The sequence below is a fragment of the Trematomus bernacchii genome, unplaced genomic scaffold (genome assembly GCF_902827165.1).
Source record: "Trematomus bernacchii unplaced genomic scaffold, fTreBer1.1, whole genome shotgun sequence".
Lineage (NCBI taxonomy): Eukaryota > Metazoa > Chordata > Actinopteri > Perciformes > Nototheniidae > Trematomus > Trematomus bernacchii.
In genome coordinates, this window is record NW_022988066.1 from 958,376 (window position 1) to 981,097 (window position 22,722).

Sequence of the window (22,722 nt, forward strand, 5' to 3'; positions counted from 1 at the left end):
TGTCTCAAATGGTAATATTGGCTCCTCTCCAGTTAAGAGAATAGTTGGGTTTTTTGGAGCGATGATTGGACAAAACAAGCATTTTTTTTTTTTAAGTCAATTTGGGATTTTTTTAAAAGTGCAATGGAAATGTTCTTCTGTAGACCAAACGATTTACCAATTAATCGAGAAAGTAATCAGCAGATTGGTCGATTATAAAGATGGATGTTGGTTATAATCCAGCAGCCCTCTCATAGCGGGTGGTTTCCCGGCTCAGTGACTAATCGCGTCGTCTGGTTTCGTGGTGTAATCAAGGTGTGGTTTTACAGGTGCTCTGAATGGTTTCTACCACACAGCTCTGTTGTTGTACTTTCTTTGATATCAGGAACAAAAACAATAGAAACACGAACATATTAATAACAGTTGTGTCTTGTGATTCGAGTAACTCAAAAGTGTTTATTATATCCGATTTTTATCTGAAATACAGCTAATTTTTTGTCAGTGTTACTTCGCTCAAATGTTTTCAGTGAACTTTGTACTTTGTTATCATGCTGAGCTTGTTTGAGTTTATATGTGATGTCTGTCTGCCTGTTTATCCATAAATGTGGTTATGTTGCAGTTGCTCCCATTCTCCCATTCTACATTAAAATAGGGGAACACAAATATGTAAACTACAATATAGGCCTACAAGAACAGTCAAAACAGTAAGTCAACAAATATTATAAACATTATAGGCTACCACGAATTGCGTGTATATGCAAATCTGACAAACATGTTCATGGATACATTAAATGTCCAAACATTTTAGACATGCTTGATAACGTTTTAAATTATATTTTGAAAATGGTATCATATCATAAACCTACAACATGGAAAATGCTTTTAATTTGATTCACTTCATCATTACAAAGGGCAACATGTCCTAAGGCAATTGTTGGTAGGTAAACTCAAATGTTCTGTTATTTTATTGACTGCAGTTCCTCCCGGCAGTCACGCCTCCTGTGGCAGGGTGGGGTCAGCGGAGGAGGCGGAGTCTGCTCTGAGGTGACGCTTCTTTTACTCATTTTTGTTCAGAGGACTGTCGGCCAGCAGCAACAGCAGCAGCAACAGCAACAGCACGGACAGAAGTGAGGAGAAAAAGTGTTCCTCCTGAAGGAAACGAGTCCCTGACCTGGAATAATTTACAACGCTTCCGTGTGTTTCGACAGGTAATATGCTCTTAATTTGGGTTCACTTTCTCCAGCTGCTCATATTGTCTTTGTCACCGACGAGGTTCTTTTCAGTGTGAATACGTGTGTTAAATAAGTCTCCATCGTGCTTAAAAGGCGTGAATGCTCATGTGGAATAATGTTTCATTACATTGTTCATCTTTTGCTTAGCTTGGTGCAAATCCAATCATGTATTTGGAGTTCATTTCCGCATGCCTCAAACTAGACGATACTGCCTGCTGATACCGCTTGAGTGAAGCGCGAGCTCCCCAGGCCCCAAAAGTTTGCTTTCTTTCATGAAACATGTCATTTTACTGTTTTATTATCAAATTGACAGTTCCGCATCATCATAACGATGTTTTTGCCCCCAGTATCGATCATTCAACTTGACGTCACTTGTCAATAGAGTCCCACTAGTGGTGTCTAATTATGCGCGTGCGTGTACCCGCGTGCGCGAGAGGCAGGTGAAGAGGCTTTTGCCAAACATTTAGCTTTTTCTTGACAAAATTAGAGTTATCTAATTAGAGTTTACATAGTTTGTATCAATCTCACAGATAACATTTTATGGACACTTAACACGCTGGCAAACCGACAACAACGCTTTTATTGTTCCAGTTTTCTCAGAAAAACAAACGTAGTTGACATAATGTGATTAATCGAGTCAACAGCTTGATTTATGATCGATGAGTCCTTTGACAATTTTTTTTATTAAAAGTGTCAAAGGTGAAATGGTGCCAATTCCTTAAATGTAAAGTTGTTTTAGTCCTCTGAAGACAAGTAAAATAACTTTTATTTCGATGTTGTACTGTTGGATTACAACAGACAAGTACATATTAAGATGTCACCCATACAGGTCTCTCATTTAATAATTTAAGAAGTTAATTAGAAGTTTAATGTAGTATGACAATCATTTGTGGTGAACTCAAACAACAGTAGCCTAAAAACTGCAATGAGGTAATTTTGCATGGGGGCGTAAGTTCCTGTTCCCTGGAATCTGTAATATATGACGGTGAATAATGAATCAAATCCAAATGTGTTAATGTTACTATAGCGCCCATCCACTCCCACACAGATGATCATGCCAGCAGAGATGTCTCAAGGTGTTGCCAAATCCTCCATGATGTCAGTAGTTTGCAGATGCACCTGCATGACAGGATGGATCTTTTTCAGTCCAATTTAGTGTCCTCACCCAGCACCCATTTTAAATTACTTTTATCTTATCGGCTTTTGTCTTATGTGATTAAATTATTGGCAGTGTCCACAGCCCCCAAAATATACTACATGTCAGTCAAATTAGACACGGGGCACATTAGATTGGGAAGTTAAACAGCTTTGCTCTCTCTTGCACCATTAAACACTAATCACATTATCTATTGTCCTGTTGGAATAACCAGCGAGTAACTCCATGTGAAAGTGCCAAACAAGTTTGTAGCATCCAACTTGGTTCTAGCCCAACACGTCCAGCTGAGGCTGTTGAATGTGTGTCGGGTTGAATGCCAAAACTTCCTGCCAGTCAGCCCCCCCCCCCAGCCTGCCCTTGGTCTGTGTCATCCAGTGCAGCTGCAGATAGCACCCTGGTTGGAAAGCCGTCCCTGTCTGCCCTCAGGGAGGAGGGTGGACGGCTGGTGGGACGACGGTGGGAAGAGGGGGGGGGCGACTTACTGTAGATGTCGTAGCTACAGCTGCGGTGGCACTGTGATAATCCCCCCCCCTCCTGCTTAATTCCCTGATACTGTCCTACATTAGAGGAGCAAGAGGCCAGGAGATCCTTCAGTGCATATATAGGTCTACAATTTGCAAAAGGGATTACCGTATGGCATGACCTCTTTGTTTAGCATTTCTCTTTTTTGTTGGTTCACTTCCCTCGTCCCTTGTTCGGCGGTGCCTGACTGAGGACTTACTTTTCAGCGGCTCAGTTACAGCCACTCAGAGCGCACGTTGTGTGACTCACTCTGTTTGCATAGCACCCTGCCTCTGTGTTTTACTGTTCCCATGGAGAAGGGGACGCAGAGAGATAGCGTTTCCTATCAGCTACGATAGGGGTCTTTGTGGTTGCAGTCAAAGGGGAGGGGGGTTGTGACCGCAGTAAAACCTTCTTGGGGTTAACTTTCACGGGCTTCAGAGGAAATCTTCACGTGACAATGCTGTCGTCAAGCTAAAGAAAGTTGAGTCTCTTTGTTCAGGATGAATACAGTTATTAACTAGCTAAAGCTGTGACTGAATACAAAAAGTCGGATACTTCTAGTGGAGCACAGTATAATGCTGAGTAAGTAAAGCTGGCACTGCCCAGCCGAACCATACCCTTGACATTCACCGAAATCAATTATTTACCTTCCAACAGTTCCCTTGGTTGGATAAAACGAGGACAAGAAAATGTCCCTTACTTAAAATGTCGAAGGCCTAATGGCTGTTTCTTCCCATCAGTCGCACTTAAAAGCTGTTTGAATATCTGCCAAGTTTCAAGCCTTTTCAAAGATCTTTCCAAAACACCCATGCATCAGTCTAAGGACATGCTGGAAATAGAACCCTGCTGCTTTCTTCATGAATCTATTACCTTTTGATAATTATTTCATAACCAAGCCGTATCCAAGCAGGGAGGGAGGGAGGGAAATGGATTCCAGCGCTGACTCAAAAGACAAAGTTTTCACAGTTGGTTGATTTGGCAGAGTCGTACTTCTCAGCATAGTGACTCTGATGAGTCCTGTGGTGTCTGCTTTTCTTCTTCTCCTCCTCGCTGTCCCTTAATTACACTTCTATGAGAGATTGAGGACAGCTTGGGTGTGGTTGAAACAGAATCACCAGGGAAGCTCGATATGCAACATTTCGAACGTCAAGATCTCACTGAAGAACATTTAGCATACCGTTGTCGCTGTTGAGTAATAATCTCATAGCTTGATTGTTATTCTTGTTTCGTGGCTTTTGTAGGATTTCATGCTCTCTTGGGTTGAGAAAGTTGTGCAACCCTGGGGCCTGTGCATACTTTACAAAACATTGGATGAGCTAAAATATGCATGGGTGTTTAAGACAATGTGTCACTCCTTCGTTTTATTCCTCTGTTTGTTTGTTTTAAAAGGTTTTCACCAAGATAATGACATGACTGTTGTCAGACTAAATCCCTAAATGTTTTACAATGCTAGCTCAACTCTTCAAATATTTAGATTTGATGTTTCTTTTGACCTCTGCCAAGGAGGTTTTTGTTTTGGCCCGCTTTGTCTGTCTGTTTGTTATGTCTGTCAGCAGGTTTAGGAAAAAATGACGAGCACAATTTTCAAGACACTTGATGTCAGGATTAAGCATGGGCCTAGTAAAGAGTATCTTTCTAAATATGGAGCAAATCAGAAACCGGATTGTTTTGCTTCTGTTAACATGTGCAGCATACATGTGGTGTTTGAAGTTTGGGTCAACCTGGGTTGGAAATTGGAAACGTAATGTAACCCTCTCAATTAGGAACAGATCAGAAACAACTATCATGTTTAAACACGGAATAAAACAAAACGCATCTTTTCTTTAAGTTGCTTTACCATTCAGACTAAAAGCTCATAAACACAAATAGTTGGAATCACATTCTTTCCAAATCGGGAAATGGGAGGTTTAAGCTTAATGTTGCTTTTAGATGTGGTTTTCATAAAGAAAGCAAACCGTGAACTTGAACTGCTTCCAGGTCAGCGTTGTATTCTTAAGGGTCCCTTTAGACTTTTTCCCTACTCTCCAAAGCAGCCCCCTCCCGCTCCCTCGTGCCTCTAATCTCCCTGAAAAATTAATCATCTGTCACATCTCCTCAGTGCTCAGCCGCACACCGATGCGTAGCAGTCGGTGGCAGTCCAAAAATAAAATAAATAAACCTGTCAGGCCTTTTAAACAGGGCTTTGGATGTGGCGTTGTCCAGTGAACACACAGGGCCGTCTTGATGTGCTTCAGCCTTTTTGGATGCATCCAGTGGGGACACTTGAGAACCGGTTTCCTTGTCACTGTGACAGCAGTCAATGGGACAATGCGGCTACTATTTTCCTCTCTAGCCCAAACAAAGTAACACAGAGGCTCTCTGTGCTGTATCAGAGACTAAGTTCATCCTCTTCCTTCCTACCGTCCCAAACAACATGGAGAGAGCGGCAGCATCCTGCTTACTGTAAGACCAAATCACTTTGCTCAAAACTATCCTACTCTCGTGACTGGGCTTAACATAATGCATTTAAATTGAAAGAATGAGGAAATGAAGCCATTCGATTGCTATATCTTTATGGTGTATTTATTGTTCTTGTGATAATCTTTGGACCGACTTCAGTTCCTCCCACTTTGTCTGATATGCGATGGACAGGTTGGTGAACTTTGTTGTGGGCCTTACAAATGAGTGTTTATTGTCACAAAGGGGTTCACCCCCTTTTACTCTTTCTCTGCTTCTGTCAGCTTTATGTAATGTGATCCCCCTCTGCACTTAGGCACCTCCTCCGAGACAGCTCGCGTTTCCTTTGATTCCCAGTGAGATCCCACAGGGAGTAAACAGCCTCACATACACAGTACTGCATCCACTGGCTTAATTCAACTAATTAAAGTAGCTGCAATGAATCAACCGACAGATCTAGGGCCATTATCCATTCCGCTGCTTATTTTATTCATTGGCATGCTGGCTGTGGCCGACTTGTGTTGTTGGGAATGTTTCCAGATCAGGCAAGGAAGGGGGGGCTGTATCCGCCACATTTAGAGAAAATCACTTTGTGTGTTGCTGAAGTGCGCAGCAGCAGCAGCAGCAGCAGCATAACATCGTCTTTTCTTTGTCTGTGGGGCTCCTGGCATGCTGTGGTGTTGCTATGGTCTGGATTTGATCAACTGCCTGTTACAGTCAATTGACAGCTCTGCACTTGAAGCGGTGTTGTTCCTGAACTCAGCGCAGGACACAATACAGTAGTTTTGCATCTACTAACTACATTAGTTGGACAATATATCGTCCCAGAAATAACTGAGATACATTTGATTATTGAGCATTTTTCCACTAATGCGATGGGAATATAATGAGAAATTATTTCTAAGAATTGACATGGGAATTGGAATTTCATTCTTTTTAAATACCCTACATCAAAAGAAATATCAAATAATAAACACGCAAAAAATCTTTATTCCGGTATCATGTTGGCTAAAATGTCTGGGAGAAACATGCAAAATAAAACGGGTAATATTAAGGTATGAAAAATCATGTAAAAATAAAGTGAAAAACATAAAAATGGTTGAGGTCATCATATTCTTTAATCGTATGTTAAGATGATAACATCTCTATATTATGCATCTAAATCTAACGTTAAAGTGATTAAGAGCATAATTTCCCAATATCGTACGTTGATAATTAATATTTTGTTTTGTTTAGGCCATGTCCATATATGGTACAATAAGTCCATAAAGTGATTGCCTTGATATCTATTTACAGTATGGAGGAACAGCTGTGAAAGTACAGCATCTCCTCATAAACGTCCCCTCTCTGACCAGAAGGCCCAGCTGTGTGTGAGTCAGATAATGTTGACCGCCACTTCCTGTCACCCACCACAATAAATCCATTAGGTATGCACCACTTCACATCCTCACTTTATTGATTTATAACAAACAGTTAGCCCCTGCTGCCTCCAGTACACTGCCATAACAGATATTGTTGGAGGAGTGGGGGATACTGGACTTGGGGTTTGGGGACCAGGAAGGTTGGCTGGGGGTGTAGCGCTGTATCCCATCGGGACAGCCTGACCCCACTCTGGGGAGGTGGAATGCAGACAGAGAGCACAATGTCAAGTGTGGAGGCTCAGCTGGCTGCACTGGCCCTTTACTGTCAGGAGGATTGGGCTGTGCGAGTGCAGTGTTGTGTTAAAGTCATCTGGGGAGTGAGAGGAGTGCGTGTTGCCCATCAGGGGACATGCATGTGAAAGGGTGTGTGCGTGTGGGAGCAGCCTACATGTCAAGTAGTTGATCTGTGCAGATGGTGCAGGAAGCTTTACAGATGTGTGGAAACATAATCTGCTTTATTTGCATGTCAGTCTAAACATGACATGAGCAAGCCTGTTAGAAATCACAGACCATCAGACGAGGTCACGTTTCTACAACAAAGTCGTAATGTTCTGACCTGGATGAGGATTTGCAACATGGACACAAAATATGATTTGTTTTCGAGAAGTGGGATAAAGGATGCAACACTTTTCTATTTGGATGAGAGTTGGTATTGATACCACTTTCATTGGCACAATAAATATGAAGTTACCACGGGGTGGTAGCTAGCTTAGCTTTGATTTTAATAATGAGAAGTTGTAGTTGTACAGAACTTTTTCATTTAGGTTTTAGTATTTTGTACATATATAACTAAAAAGGTGTGTATGTATGTATGTATGTATGTATGTATGTATATATGTATATATATGTATATATGTATATATATATATATATATATATATATAGGGATATATATATATATATATATATATATAGGGTTTAAGCTAGGTGATTTTGGGTGTATTTTGTTTTCACTGGACAGCTGCACAAACCTGTTTCTAATCGTTATGCTAAGCTAACTAGCTGCTAGTTCTAGCTTGAATGACGGATGTGAGAGTGGTATTGATGTTTTCATTTATATCTTGGCAAACACATCAATAAGAGTATTTACCAAAACATGGACCTATAACTCAACACTTGTTTGCCAGCGTTATCTTCACGAGTAGGCATGTAAAAGCCCACCAGCGCATAGAAGAAGAGCCCGGTGGCATGTTATGTACACCTCTGCCTGCCTAACGGGCATGAGGCTGGATAACAAATCACTGCAAACCCTGTAATGAATGTTCGGAGCCACTCTGGGATACAACCAGAGTACATCTCCAGCCCCCTGGGCCTCTTCCCTGACCCGAATCATTCCTGCTGTGATGCAAAGAGCAGCTTAGGCCAGCAGAGTAAAAAATCTGTGAGTGTTTGAGTTTGTTACATAGTTTCTTAATCATTGCGATGATTTACTGAGGAGAATTACGTGTCAGAATCTACAGTTTACCTCCTCTAGCAATTCAGCCTCACCCTGTTCACTCATACACCCCCACACTCTGCTGCCACACCCTTGTTGGGAGCCTGTCACTGCTGGGGTGGCACTCCCTGTCTGACTTGCCTGAGGGGAAGGGGGGGGGGGGGGTGAATAGTTTCTCATGATTGAGAACAGAGTTGCTCATCCATTGTCAAAGCAGACCTTTGCTCATAGTATCTTATTAGTTTCGGGGATATACAAGTGAGTAATGAGGAGGTTGCAAGAGTTTAGTGTCAGGGGGGTGAAACAGCGTGCACTTTCTGCAGCGCAAGATTTACGCGTGGACACGGGACATATGAATACACTACATGTGTGGAATGTCACACCAGCGGGTGCTCAACAGTATCCATCTCTGCTATTCTGTCGCAACTCGCTCACTGGCAGCTTTCACTGTACACACATTCCTGCTTCACTGTGCAGGTTTTTTTTTAGAAGGAAGCCCTCTGAAGTCATCCACACAGATAGTGGGAACTGATGTGTGTAAGAGGTGGTCTTTGCAGAGTAAACAGTGCAGCTTCCATGTTTTTGAGTGTTTGTGTAGCCGGATGGTGAGTGGTAAAGACGGTTATGGAGTGAGAGTGAACGGATGCATCACTCATTAACTGGAAGAGAGCAAAGTCCAGTCAGAAATACACAATACAAGCAACGGCTTTTAGTCATACTGAACAATGGGGGAGGGATCGGCAGATAAGCCTTGATACTCAGTTTTACATATACAAAAAGAAAATGGAATCTTTGTTATTTTAAATCAAAGCTTGGAGTTGGCTTGGAGCTAAGTCATGAGCATTGCGGGGAAGGAAAGAAAAAACCAAATGATGAGAAAAAAACCCAGGAGGCAACAGCACTTATCAGCCAACCAGCCAGCATGGCTTCAAACATCAGATGGGTCAGCAGATAAATACCCCCACAGTACATTGCCTGAGCAGAGTTTCGGTAACCTAGGCGATATGCAGGGCGTGTCGCGGCATTGCAACAGTTGGATGAACCCGCTGCCTCGCCCAGGAAAACAAAGACTACACAAACACTGCCCCTGATTTACAAAGAAAAGGAAAGTTCTGTGGAGACACGCTGTGTACAAGCTCGAAACCGAAAGTCACGCAGGCTTTGTTTTATATTGGTGTGCCTCCAGCAGTAGATCGATAAAATGCTTTTAACGTTTTAAAAAAGCTTTTGTATTACGCTGAACTTAAATCTGGGGTGTGTCAGATTTACTGTCTTATTGATTGATGGATAGATACAGTTGCTTAGTATCTTGATGAACAATCCTCCGTGCTTCGGTTTAAAAGAGGCCACACCTTTTTTAGTTAGAACTAGAGATACACCGTAAGCACAGTTTCTGTCTCATGAGTCAGTGCATTGGGGGGGAAGGTAGCATGTAGCTGCAAGCTCAGACAGACCTCTGGGGCCTGGTCCTGCAGGATCTTGTGCCAGACTGACTACTGCTGAAAGTCTCTCTGCTGCTCCCTGTGAAGGGAGCGTTAGATAAGTGGACATGTAGGGACCAAAAGAACATATTCAGAGCAAATGCATATTGTAATTAAACACGCAGGCCCCAAAAACATGTGGGGACTTGTCTAGCCTAATCAAATATCAAAGAGAGAGGACAGACAACCTAATGAGGAACATGCAGAGCACACACTTATTGGCATGGTTTTCCACCACAGCTCGAAGGGGAGAAAAAGTGGGCGGGTCTAGCCGAGGTACTGAACATTACACAACACGTCCTTCCGCAAACCCAGAGGGCAAAAAAGATGAGGGAGTGGCGCCTAACATCATGAAGAGTTCCAGTGTAATGCTGAGACAAAGCCGTTCAGCTTTGTACAAATTCCTGTCCTCCAAACCCATCGATCAACTCTGATTACAGCCCTTACTGCACCTTTTAGGTTGTGCTACCGTGAGTGAGTTTGCATGTAAGCTCAGGTAAAGGTTTATGGCTCTTTTTGTGCCAACACAGCAGCTTGACGTTGTGATTCATAGCCCTGGCTTTTGTATTGCCTCTGAAATCATAACCTCATAGGCAGTTTGGTTTGTTTCTATGTCAGTTGGCAAGATTATGAAAACACTACTGAGTTGATTTTCATTGGTGGAAGGGTGTAGCAGGGACAAGTAACAACAACCCATTCAATATAGGAGTTGAAATATAAGTGTGCTTCATTCATGTGGTGTCAACACATTTTGTTTTATGGGTAACGCACAATGATAAAAGCCCAACTAGTCGGAGCAACAACTCTGAAACGTCCATTCACTTTTTGTCTGAATGCTCGGAGCAATAAAAGACAACACATCTTCTTTGTAGCCTACATGATGTTTCCACATTACAACTTAAAGCTCTTGAGCACGCTGAAGTCGTAAAAACAACTCCCCTCTTTCATGATTGGTACCAGCCAAGGCCTGTAACAAGGCCTTGGAGGTATCTCTGATAGTTGTTTTATTGAGAATTGAAGAAGGAACATAATAACTGTAGACGCTTATTTCATGGAATCATGTTGTAAGCTGTCATGGCCATCTTTCTAACATTTTAGTCTATGTTTAAGCCTTTTGTTTGTTGACCATGAAGAGCACCCCCCCCCCCCCCCCCCCCCCCCCCCAATACCTTCAGAGCATTTACAGTCCCTGCAGAAATCCGCAAATACCAGACATGTACAGTACAAAGACTCACACGGACACACATCCTGTCAGCTACAGAAAGACATCTGAAAACACTTGTGACCGGCACAGTGGATGCATTGTACTGCATCTGTCATATATGTTGCACACAGAGACAGGCGGCCATTAGGAATGCAGATTTCTCTGTGATGAGAAAGAGGGTTTATGTGTTGGGTGACATTCAGCCTGCAGACAAGCAGAGATACAAAACATGGTCTGACATAAGAGGGTATTTTTGGCCCTTATAACAATGTCTAGGGATTGTCTTCATTTTAAGGCGATTCGAACATGAGGAGGATATTGTGGGGAAAAAAACATGGCGATTACATTTAGTTACAGCTAAAAGGTGACAACGTTTGATCACATTTTAGTGACATATTTTCCTAAAGGAACAACATGGTTTGCCTTATCTTCACTGAATATTCTTTCAAAGTCTGGGATTCACACTTTGCATCAGAGTTGCATGCATTTAAGTACATTCCCATTTTTTGGTTAAAAAAGAGATACAGTAAGATATCCTGGTGAGGATTGAATACATGAGTTAATGTAACGAGAAGAATTGTATTAGAAGTTAGGTGGTGCAGACCAAACTTGCACCAACAAGTAGCGTGGCAGTTACGCAATCTGGAGCACTGTTGAATTAAAACTCAACGAGGTGCCTATAAATGAGACCCAGGAGGCAAGTCAGTCTTACAGATGGTAGTATTGGACATAAGACAAATGGTAAAGTAAAATGTTAAGTTGCAGCAGGAACTTTAAAGCAGGAACTTTAAAGATGTTTATTGGTGTGAGAAAAGGAGCTTGCTCACTGTCTGTACACACGCACTCCCCCAGCGGTTTAGAAACCTGACGAGCAGGTTCCTCATTGCCATGCGTCAGCAGCAGGCTGCTCCCACAGCTATATGGGCAGGGGCCGGGGTGAAAGGTCACTGTGGCTGGCTAGCATTCCTGACTTACAGCTGTCTCTCTACCCACTCCGCCTCCCTCTCCCATGAGCCTCTGCTGCCGCTCCGTGTTGTCATCTTCAGGTCAGGGTGCACGGCAGGGAGCGGGGGGGGGGGGGGTCATCTGCTGAACTGCCATACTCGGATTGAATTTAAAATCCGAACGACAGCATTGTGTGAGGAGGCAGACACCTCGCTGGAATATGAATGTATTAATGGGGAGAGGCAGGCATGTAGTAACGTTTATCCTTGTTAAAGAAAAATATATGACTCGCATATTTACCTGTTTTTGTGTTTCAGGTTCGCTCCATCGTTGTGACGAATACTGGAGGCAAGGATGGCAATGCATAGTAAGTATCTCACAATTCAGCTATTGAAACATTTGAATGTTTTAGTCTTATCTTCCCACATTTCTGCAAATAAATATATAGTGATTTAAAGATTTTTTTTTAAACTAGTCGATAAGAGAAATAATTGCTCACTGATAATCGCTTATTTGACAAATAATTGATCATGCAATAAAGGTAGAAAGTGCTAATTTTCAGCCTATCAAATATGGAGATTTCCTGATTTGTATCTGATTTTATTTCACATCAAACTGAATATCTAAGGTTATGGAGAGAGAATAAAAGACATTTAAAGATATTACCTTGAGCTTTGAGTAACTTCAATGGACATGTTACAATATCTTCTGACTTTTTATTGATCAAACAATTAAACGTTTAATCAGGAAATAATTGGCAGATTAATCGATGATTACTAGTATCAGTAGTTACAGCCCTACATGCATTTTCAAGTGAATTTGTTTGCCTGTATCACCTCATTTTACAAAGCAGACTTGTTTCTTTGATCATGACCTTTCCTTCTTCCAACTATTGTTTTCATATGTTTATATTGAGGTCACTTCCTTATCACATTCAACAACGGAAGGTTATTTTTGCAGCAGGGTTCCTTTTTAATTTGACGCAGGAAAACCATTGGTACACTGGCAATGTTTTTTCATTAAAACCCTCTCCATGATGATAACAAGTGTTATTAAATTAATCTGAACCATCACTTCCCACAATGGCTCCCTTTCTGCAGCGTATGAGGCCGATGGCACGTCAAAGGTGACGCAGTGGCAAGAGACGATGTATGGCCTCGACTCGGGCATCCAGTCTGGAGCTACTACAATGAGAGACGATGGCGAGTACGGCTCCAAGCACGTCACCACGACCACCACCACCGTCATGTCGGAACAGCCCGGTAAGAAAACAAGCCAGGGCTAACCCAGCATAATGCTTTTCCTCAATCACATGTAGCCTGTGATCTCATCGCCTATATATCCTCTTCTTCTCTTCAGTGGATACTCACTTCACCAGAGCCCAGCGTGTGCGGGCTGCGATGTTCCCAGAGACGGTGGAGTCGGGCACCACCATCGTGTCCACTCAGATAGATCCGACTCAGATGACCAACGTCCAGCGGCTGGCGGAGCCCTCCCAGATGCTGAAGATGGCCATCATCCACCTGATCAACTACCAGGACGACGCCGAGCTGGCAACACGCGCCGTGCCCGAGCTCACCAAGCTGCTCAATGACGAGGACCAGGTGAGCGTCACACAGTCAACCTGGAATAAGTGCAGTGGTCACATTTCATATTATTTATTACATTATTAAAGATCTAATGAGTCTAATTGAATGTATTATCAATGCATTAACTGCAATTAGCTATTCCTCAATCCAACTAAAGCAGATTTTCTGTTTTAAAGGAATCGAAACTAGCAAAATGACCATTTGTGTATCAATTACAAGGCCTGTGTTATGTACAATTCTTGAAGCAAACTTCACCTCGACGATGAACAAAGAGTCTAAAAACGGTTAACCAAAGGTTTTTATTCAATTGTCTACGCATTTCTTCACCAACGCAAGCATTTTTGCTAAAATCTTGCTATTTATGATGCTTGTGTTATAACAGCTTAACGCTTTAAAAACACTGAAATGAAAGCTGTTGAGTTATTTGAGAGTATGTACACAGATGTTTTTTTGTAGCTGCACACATTTATTTAAATTCATCAAGACTACTAATTTTTTTCATTGTGAAGGGATGTGAGACAAACAACGTTTTCCTTATGAATTCAAGGTAACATCGGTTGAGTAACTTATACACAAATGGTTATTTTATTGTCATTGCTATTGGAAATCAAATATTTCGTCATTTTGAAAAGTTGAAAAAATGTGATGGTCATTTGAAGGCATCGTTTAGAATGTTATCATTTTTAATTCAAATTTCTAATAGCATTAGCATTGAAATCAGACACTTCTAATTGCCTGGAATATTTACCATCCATAATAAAAAATGAACTCTTCCCCTCTGTTCAGGTGGTGGTCGGAAAGGCTGCCCAGATCGTCAACCAGCTGACACGCAAGGAGGCGTCTCGGCGTGCGATGATGCAGTCCCCACAGATGGTGGCAGCGGTGGTGCGGGCGATGCAGAACACCAGCGACATGGAGACGGCAAAGGCCACAGCCTCCATCCTCCACAACCTGTCCCACCAGAGGGAGGGTCTGCTCTCCATCTTCAAGTCTGGAGGCATCCCCGCCCTGGTCCGAATGCTCAGGTACGCCCAGACAAAGAGATAATGGGTGTTATTTCAGTCGCTTATTACTTTGACCCTCGTTGTTGTCTTCAATGTTAGTATATATTGCAAACATTTACATTTTCTTATATTTCAGGTATGCAAAGTAAACTTGTTTGTTTTAGAAAATACCTTTTTGGCTTTGGCAAATGAGATTCAAAGCAAATGTTTCCATTTTGTATCGTTTTTTTCATGAAATCTTTTTTCAATTATGCAAACACCGACATTGAACTGCATTGTAAAATACCCAAAGATGACTTTAAAGATATAGAAGAGACAACACCTTTTAGATTAACACATTTATACTGACTTTACCAGAAGAAAACCCTTATAGAATACAAATAATGCTAATTTTGACATCAGAAATAGCCTCATGATCCTCCTGTCCAAATACCACCTTTTCTCTCGTGGAGAACCTTCTGTTTCTGCCACGGTCTAATCTCGTTCAAGCATATTCTGTGAGTGTGTCGACTGCCATTATGGACAATGTATGAGATTGCACAATGAAGTATGACAAAATGAGGTTCAATAGGAGGACAGTAAACATCAAAGCTTCTTACAATTATTCATTACATTGGAAGTGATATTTTATCTAACAGTAGGACATACGTACGGCCACTGGACAAGCCTTTCTGTCTATGATACACCGTTAACCTCTCTGTTTCCCTCCCTCAGCTCTCCCATGGAGTCTGTGCTCTTCTACGCCATCACCACGCTGCACAACCTGCTGCTGCACCAGGAAGGAGCCAAGATGGCCGTCCGTCTGGCCGACGGCCTGCAGAAGATGGTTCCCCTGCTGAAGAAGAGCAACCCCAAGTTCCTGGCCATCACCACGGACTGTCTGCAGCTGCTGTCTTACGGCAACCAGGAGAGCAAGGTGTGTATTACCCAGTACATATCTTACTTCATACCTGCCAAGTTCTGTAACCTGAGAAGTTGCTAGGCTTGTTTGGCGATGTGTTTCTGTTTTGGGTGTGGCATGTGAACAGAACTGCTGGCACGTTGAGGTTTAGGTGTGGTTATTTGTTTGGAGAAGTTATTGCGGTGATGATTTACTGATCTGTCCGAACAGCTTTTGTCATATTTGTTCGCTCACACAATCCGCCCCTCTCTCACAGCTGATCATTCTGTCCAACGGGGGTCCCGAGGGTCTCGTTCACATCATGAGAAGCTACAACTATGAGAAGCTGCTGTGGACCACGAGCCGTGTGCTCAAAGTGCTCTCTGTGTGCCCCAGCAACAAACCCGCCATTGTAGAGGCTGGTATGTAACACATGTTCCCTGTGTAGGCACCACACCTGTGTGTAGTCATACAGGTGTGGTGCCTTTATGTCAGCGCTACATGAAGCCAACAATAATGAGATGTTGCTGAGGGATCTAACTTGTGTGTTCCCTGCAGGTGGGATGCAGGCTCTGGGGAATCACCTCCAAGGCTCCAGCCAGCGTCTGATGCAGAACTGTCTGTGGACGCTCAGGAACCTTTCTGATGCCGCCACAAAGCAGGTATGAGTCCACACCCACTTTTACTTTGTTGTTCTTTCTAAAAGAATTCTCTGTTTTGATCAAACTGAAAATGATATGCCGCTGAGACACCAGAAAGCTAATTTTTCGCCCGGTACCCAAAATTGCATTCAGAATAAAGCATAAACAATTACTTGACTAAAATAATTACACTAAATAATGATTAATTTAGTATAAAACAAAAACCAGCTAGAAAAGAAATGACCAATTACTAAATGACATGAATCCATGCTCCAGGAGTCTCATATTAACACTAAAACCTTTCTCTTCCCTTTGCAGGAGGGTATGGAAAGCCTCCTCCAGGTGCTGGTGGGTCTGCTCAGCTCAGACGACCTCAACATGCTCACCTGCTCCACAGGCATCCTGTCCAACCTCACATGCAACAACGCCCACAACAAGACTCAGGTCACCCAGGGCAACGGCGTCGAGGCGCTGATCCACGCCATTCTGCGCGCCGGAGAGAAGGAGGATGTGGTCGAGCCTGCCGTCTGCGCCCTGCGCCACCTGACATCACGCCACCAGCAGGCGGAGGTGGCGCAGCACGCCGTGAGGCAGCACTACGGCATCCCCGCCATCGTCAAGCTGCTCAACCAGCCCTACTACTGGCCCGTCATCAAGGTACTGAGAAAACAGGGAGGAAGAGTTGGGGGGAGTCTTGGTTTAGGGCGACAACTCAAAAATATGTTCATTAACATTCCTTGGTCTCTTAGTCTTAATTATGGATGAATTGTTTGGTAGAAGAAAAGTCCATAATGTCCATCCCAGTTTCTTTTCCCAAGGAAAGCAGCTAATTGTTGTCGAATGGAGGCTTGAAAGCAGCAGTTATTGCCCTTTTGTATGTTTTAACAATGAATCAATTTTTTTAAATAGTTTATTATTTTACTACTGATAAACTAGTCGTTGAAGCTCTAAGATTTTAAGGTTGTAAATGATGCATCAAGTTTTTTGTTTTTATATTGTGTATCATTTGAAAAGGCTCAATCTTACCCACCCTTGTCTGAGCCCATAGGTATAGGGGAATAGAGAGAGAAAGTGCTCCAGAGAGGAAAGCAGAGGTAGGCAGGCGGTTAGAGGGGATATCAGTTAAGGACTGTGAAACACACACAGAGGAGTTGATGGGAGAGGAAGAGAGTCTGGGGGGAATGGCGGACAGATGGAAAGAGGGGATGGCAGGTCCGGCAGACGGCCAGAGTCTCAATCAGCCTGAAGGACCATGAAATGACATAACAGCAGGAACAGCATGTTTTACAAGACCAGGTTTCAGGGGAGGAAACGTCGTTTTGTTTTTTGTAAACTCTTTATTTTTCATTCGACAAATATATAACACACACAACTACACAGGTAGAAAAAAAAACAACACAAAACAGGGGACCACACTACTCCATGTTTACAGTCTTTATTTGTCCTTGTACACTGTCCATTTTTCCCAGCATTGTTCACAGATCTCTGCTTTAGTCCTTAGACAGTAGGTCAGTCTTTCCATAGTAAATGTCTTCAACAATGTCCAGTCATTGACCCAGTCCAGGAGGGTCACTTTTTAACCAGTTCCGTGTGATGGCCCGCTAGTATCAAGATTTTAAAGATTATACTATCCTGAATCAAGCCCTGGGGTTTAGTTCATATTTCTTATATAATAGCTTGAAGTTGCTTGTCAGAGTTGTGCTGATTTATAAAGATCAATATCTGTGCTCAGTATCATGACCGTGTCTTCCCCTCTCTTCCCTGCAGGCTGTGGTCGGCCTGATCCGAAACCTGGCCCTGTGCCCAGAGAACCAGGCCCCTCTGAGGGACGCTGGAGCCATCCCCCGCCTGGTCAACCTGCTGCTCAAAGCCCACCAGGACGCCCAGAAACACGGCTCCTCCACCCAGCAGACATACCAGGTACGACAGGGTTACTGAATAACTACGTGTGGGTTGTCGATGCGAGTAGTTGTGAATTATTTAGGAGTTTCTCTAAACCAGAGTAACATGTCCTCTTCTCATCCCGCCCCCCAGGATGGTGTGAGGATGGAGGAGATTGTGGAGGGATCCACAGGAGCTCTGCACATCCTGGCCAGAGACCCCATCAACAGAGCGGAGATCGCCAACCTGCAGACCATTCCTCTGTTTGTTCAGGTAACACAAGAAACTCAATCTCTCACACTTCCTAGTCTTGTAAATGAACTTCCTGGGTTGAATAGCCAAAACAAGAGAAACTCCTTCTGGAGTGAACATTGGGAATGTATCTTTTGCAGACCATTTACATGCACAAAAACCTATATAACTCAAACCCAAAAGAGCATAATAGGGCCCCTTTAAAAGCTAATCTAGATACTCAATGTAGTTTAAAACAAAAAATGCTTATTAAGCACTGGAATGATCTTTGTTTGTCGTTGTTGCAAAGAATTATTAGACGGTATTATCTCCTTTCCTTCTTTAAAGTATCGTCCCTTTAAGTCCTATGCTAAAGGAGATAACAAGAGAAACATTGAAGCTCCGTTCCTTAGCATTCAGACAGCTGTTATCATGGCTGCCACCTCGGTACTTCTGGGTCATTTTACCCATTTAAGAACCTTCCTAAGCAACAAACCTTTCCCACTGCAAACCTGGTGTTTTATTTTGTAACTTATATCCTTTCCTCCCTCTCTCCAGCTCCTCTACTCTCCAGTGGACAACGTGAAGCGCGTGGCAGCGGGGGTGCTGTGCGAGCTGGCCCTGGACAAACAGTCGGCCGAGCTGATCGACAGCGAGGGGGCATCGGCTCCGCTGATGGACCTGCTGCACTCCAACAACGAGGGCATCGGTAGGATAATGCACTGCGATTAGCTCGGCGTAATGTAGCGTTCAGGCATAGGTGGAAAGGAACACAGGCAATTTTCTCAAGTGCTGTACTTGCCGTTAGTGCACTTTCCAGGTACTTTACCCCACAAGACCATTTGGTGAGACGTTGTACTCCACTGCATTTCAGAATGACTGATAGTTGACAAAATGATACAATCTCATCATAAAATACTGCAAAGTGGAAGATTTTAAACAACACTTTGGGTACTTGCTCAAGGTTTTTTTTTATTGGAATTCTTTATGATTTGCATGTACGAGAAAAAAGAAATTGTGAGACTTCAAAAATGATCAAGCAAACAAGATTTAAAGTCTTAATAAGATTTTCCAGGTGATCATTGGAAGATTTGATCAAGAATGCGTCAGGTAGTTCTCATGTTGTGACTCAGTTATTAGCATGAGAACTCCTCTGGTGTTTTTCAGACAAACATTTCTGGACTTGTCTCCCTTTTTGATACACCCACACTTAAGCACATTACTGTTAGAAGTATTATTATAAGGAGTGGTCGTTCTTGTACATGACTGAATATTCCCCTTTTTTTCTCTTTCAGCTACTTACGCAGCAGCTGTGCTCTTCCGCATCTCCGAGGATAAGAACTCAGACTACAAGAAGCGAGTGTCCGTGGAGCTCACACACTCCCTGTTCAAACACGACCCCACTGCATGGGAGATGGTGAGTGTCTGGCGCCCTCCACTGACAACTTGACATAAAGACAATTATTTTTGATTTAATGTATTTAGAAATCCTCCCAACTCTTTGGGTTTAAATCTTGGCAGCTTTTATAAAATGCTGACGTCAGTATTTAAGAAGATTCTGCAAACGATTGGTTTTGAAAAAACTGTTTCTTATTACATTATCCTAATAATCCCTTAAGGACTATAAATAAACTGTCTATATTGAAGTGTTGAGTTATTTGACCTTTGCCCTCTCGTTACCGCCGCAGGCCCACAACAGCGTCCCCATGGATGGACCCTATACAGAAGGTGAGTAACTATGCCTGAAATCTGCACATGCAGCACATTCCTCAGCACCGGGTCACTCCACCACAGGGAGCGACCGCAGTGTGACGCGCCGTCATCTGCTAACGGGACGCCGCCCTGCTGAAGCAAAATTAGGAAAGCCCATTGACATCATTTGAAAAAAAAGATTGCATTAGTCATTATATTGAGCAACTCTCTCAGAAATGACTTGGTATCCCAAAATACTTACTTAGAATCTCTAAATAAGGAAAAACATTGTCAAAATATTCACTAGGTATCTTAAATAATAACCTTAAATCTCAAAATGACTATATCTTAAAATAATGTCTAAGTAGCTAAAATGAATTACTTGATAACTTAAAAATGACTAAGCATCTCGAAAGAATGTTTAAGCATCAAAAGATCATTATTTATATCAAAATAATGAAATCAAATTCAAGCAAAATCTCTTGCATACAAAACATTTATAAATGTAAAAGTACTCTGTGATACTAAATAACTTAAGTCAAATCGAACCGTTCTTCCAATTTCTTTACCCTTCTTATTTGTTCCCCTCATACATGACCACCTTTTCCTCATTGCCAAACCCAAAGGTTTTCTCCCCTTCCATATCTTCCCTGGTGTTTCATATCTTTGTTGCATCTTTCTCTTCATTACCATCCTTGAATAAATACAATTTATAAAAAATAAATAAAAAGTCTAATCTTCTCCTCTCTCTCTGATCGTTATGTTCCAAAAGTGCATAAAAGGTTAAATGATTTCCGTGACCGCAGCATTAACTACTTGACATTATCTGTTGGTCCGGTGTAACAAGAAACTTAAAAAACATGTTTTCTTATGTTGCAGAAATTGATCCTAATTTCGCATCCTACGAAGCGTACCCAGGGGACATGCACATGGACAGAATGGAGGGAGTGATGATGCCGGACGAGTTCAATATGCCCTACGAAAGAACGGAACCTTATTAAAGGTCAGTTGATGCGAACGTTACCTCAGCCAATCAGGATCTGTTTTCTTAAAATCCCCCTGAGAGATTGGTTTGAATTAATCCACCTTTCTCGATTGATCATTAATAATAACGACCAGATAATAAGCAATTTAATAAACAAAACATCTCTTGGTATTCTGTATTAAGATAAGACGTTTGAGCTACGGAAGCCCTGAGAGGCTAGTGGGAACTTTTTTTTTCTTTTCTTTTCCCCGTGGTGATCCATTTGATGAAAAATGTTATGCCAGGATAATCTTTGTAATTTCTTTAAAATAATTTCAATGTAATCTGTGGAAAAGGTTTTATATTTTTGTCATTGTTTGTGTTAATTTCTCTATTTCAAAGGAACATGCATTGGTTTTTTAGCAAGTTTAGTTACTTATTGTAGTCTAATCTTATCCAATGTATTTATTAGTCTGAAGTTAAATTCCACTAACAATTAGTTTGACTTATGATATATAGGATTGCTGTAAAAGTAATACAGATCTGGAATGTTTTTTTATTTTACAATGTAACCATAATGGGCTGTTTTCCTGATTGGTGTGGGGAATTGAGAGACCTATTTTCCCCAGTGAGACAAAAACCTAAAAAAACTGAAATCTGTCTCGACTAATCATTTTTCTTCTCATGTCTTTTTTTTGCTCTTCTTATAGTTCCAAAAGAGACGGAAAGGTCTTGCGTAGGACACGGTGACGTACTGGGACAAAGAAGAAGATCTTGTCGTCCGTAGAGATTATTCCCTCTGCGCTCAGCCTGATGTAATATATGCAATTATCACCGAGTACGGGACTCATAATCTTAACAGGGCTCAACTTTGTTTTATAGTATAATTCTGCTGATTATAACTCTGACGATGCTTTTAGGTTTCTGTTAGAGAACCTTTTAAAAGACTGTGTGCATGTGAGTGTGTCTGTGAGTACGTGTGCGTTTACGCTTTTGGGTGGGTATTCTATGCCAAAGAGATTTTATTTTGTGATGATAATCGTGTAGCTTCCTTCTTTTTTCTCTTTTTGTACGTAAAAAAAGGAAAAGTAATAGTTGAAAACACTGCCGGAGGTGGCTCAACGTGCACGGTGCACATGCTCACCGTTTCTTTTCTTAACGCCTTTGTAACAGACACTGCTGTCTACGCTGTAGTTTTGACATTATATGCTGTCAACTTTCTCCTGACCCAAAAAGAGTTATTTTACACACGCTCGCTCTTTTCTAGCAGCACTAATTCAGTAGGAATGAACAAATGAGAGGTCTATGAGGGAGCAGTGTGTAGGGCCCCCCCCGCTGGTTGTTTGTTTTTAGGAATTGTTTCTCATCTTTTATAAGTTATTCACTGGGAAAGGTTCACATTATCCGGCATTAGCAGAATATTAACAAAGATGTCTCTGAGCTGAATTAGAAGCGATGTGTATGTGACCGTAATCATTAGATGGAGAACAACAACAATGTGGTTTTACAGATGTTGAAATACATTTTAGTCGACGTGATGTAGACGGGGACGGCCCTACAGCTGGAGCTAACTACTGACAGGGAACATTTTGTCTTTCTACTTAATAAGAGTTTTTACTGAAATTTTGTTTAATAAAAATAAAGGATATATTAAACATATTACGGTGTCCATGTTTTCAATGATTTACCGGTTTTCCAATTTATGAAAATATTTATAGTTTCATGAAATGTAAAGTCGTTTTTACACATGAAGTAATATTTAGCAATTTCTCTCTTTTTCTTTTTCCCTTAATCTACAAGAATAATTGGTGTTTTATTTTTGGAAAAGTCCAGCACAGAGAACATGTTGTTTTTTAAACTTATTCTGGCTTATAACATCTGATTGATGTGATCGATCAGGTCCACATTAAGTCTTTGAAGCAGCTAAAACTGAATTTTAATATCAAATTAATCAGAAAACGGAACATATTCACTCTTTAAACCTTAAAAATACATAGCTTTTTCTTACTCGGGTCAGTGTTTGTTTTTTAGGGATTCTGTTAGTCTA

General features: G+C 41.9%; 1 protein-coding gene across 3 annotated transcripts; it reads left to right on the top strand.

Annotated features, from left to right (window-relative positions):
• Positions 1 to 1,016: 1,016 nt before the first annotated feature.
• jupa (junction plakoglobin a) lies at positions 1,017 to 22,334 on the top strand. 3 transcript variants are annotated; one of them, XM_034120398.1, is made up of 16 exons: positions 1,017 to 1,187; positions 12,111 to 12,160; positions 12,894 to 13,055; positions 13,153 to 13,397; positions 14,169 to 14,407; positions 15,101 to 15,302; positions 15,544 to 15,688; positions 15,825 to 15,928; positions 16,226 to 16,564; positions 17,675 to 17,827; positions 17,942 to 18,061; positions 18,578 to 18,728; positions 19,315 to 19,436; positions 19,708 to 19,747; positions 20,591 to 20,714; positions 21,386 to 22,334. In XM_034120398.1, exons 2-15 carry the CDS (start codon positions 12,148 to 12,150, stop codon positions 20,710 to 20,712), a joined length of 2,157 nt encoding a protein of 718 aa, XP_033976289.1. In that variant the 5' UTR covers positions 1,017 to 1,187; positions 12,111 to 12,147; the 3' UTR covers positions 20,713 to 20,714; positions 21,386 to 22,334. The 3 variants fall into 3 exon arrangements, with proteins under 3 accessions (XP_033976289.1, XP_033976290.1, XP_033976291.1); XM_034120400.1 differs by lacking the exon at positions 1,017 to 1,187 and adding an exon at positions 6,681 to 6,734; XM_034120399.1 differs by lacking the exon at positions 21,386 to 22,334 and having other exon boundaries at positions 20,591 to 20,717.
• The last annotated feature ends 388 nt before the right edge of the window (positions 22,335 to 22,722 follow it).

What these genes read in the sequence shown, in the direction of transcription:
- jupa (XM_034120398.1), top strand. An exon ending in CGTCATGTCGGAACAGCCCG is followed by an intron (nt 13,056 to 13,152) that starts GTAAGAAAACAA and finishes TCTTCTCTTCAG; the next exon opens with TGGATACTCACTTCACCAGA. An exon ending in ACCCCACTGCATGGGAGATG is followed by an intron (nt 19,437 to 19,707) that starts GTGAGTGTCTGG and finishes TTACCGCCGCAG; the next exon opens with GCCCACAACAGCGTCCCCAT.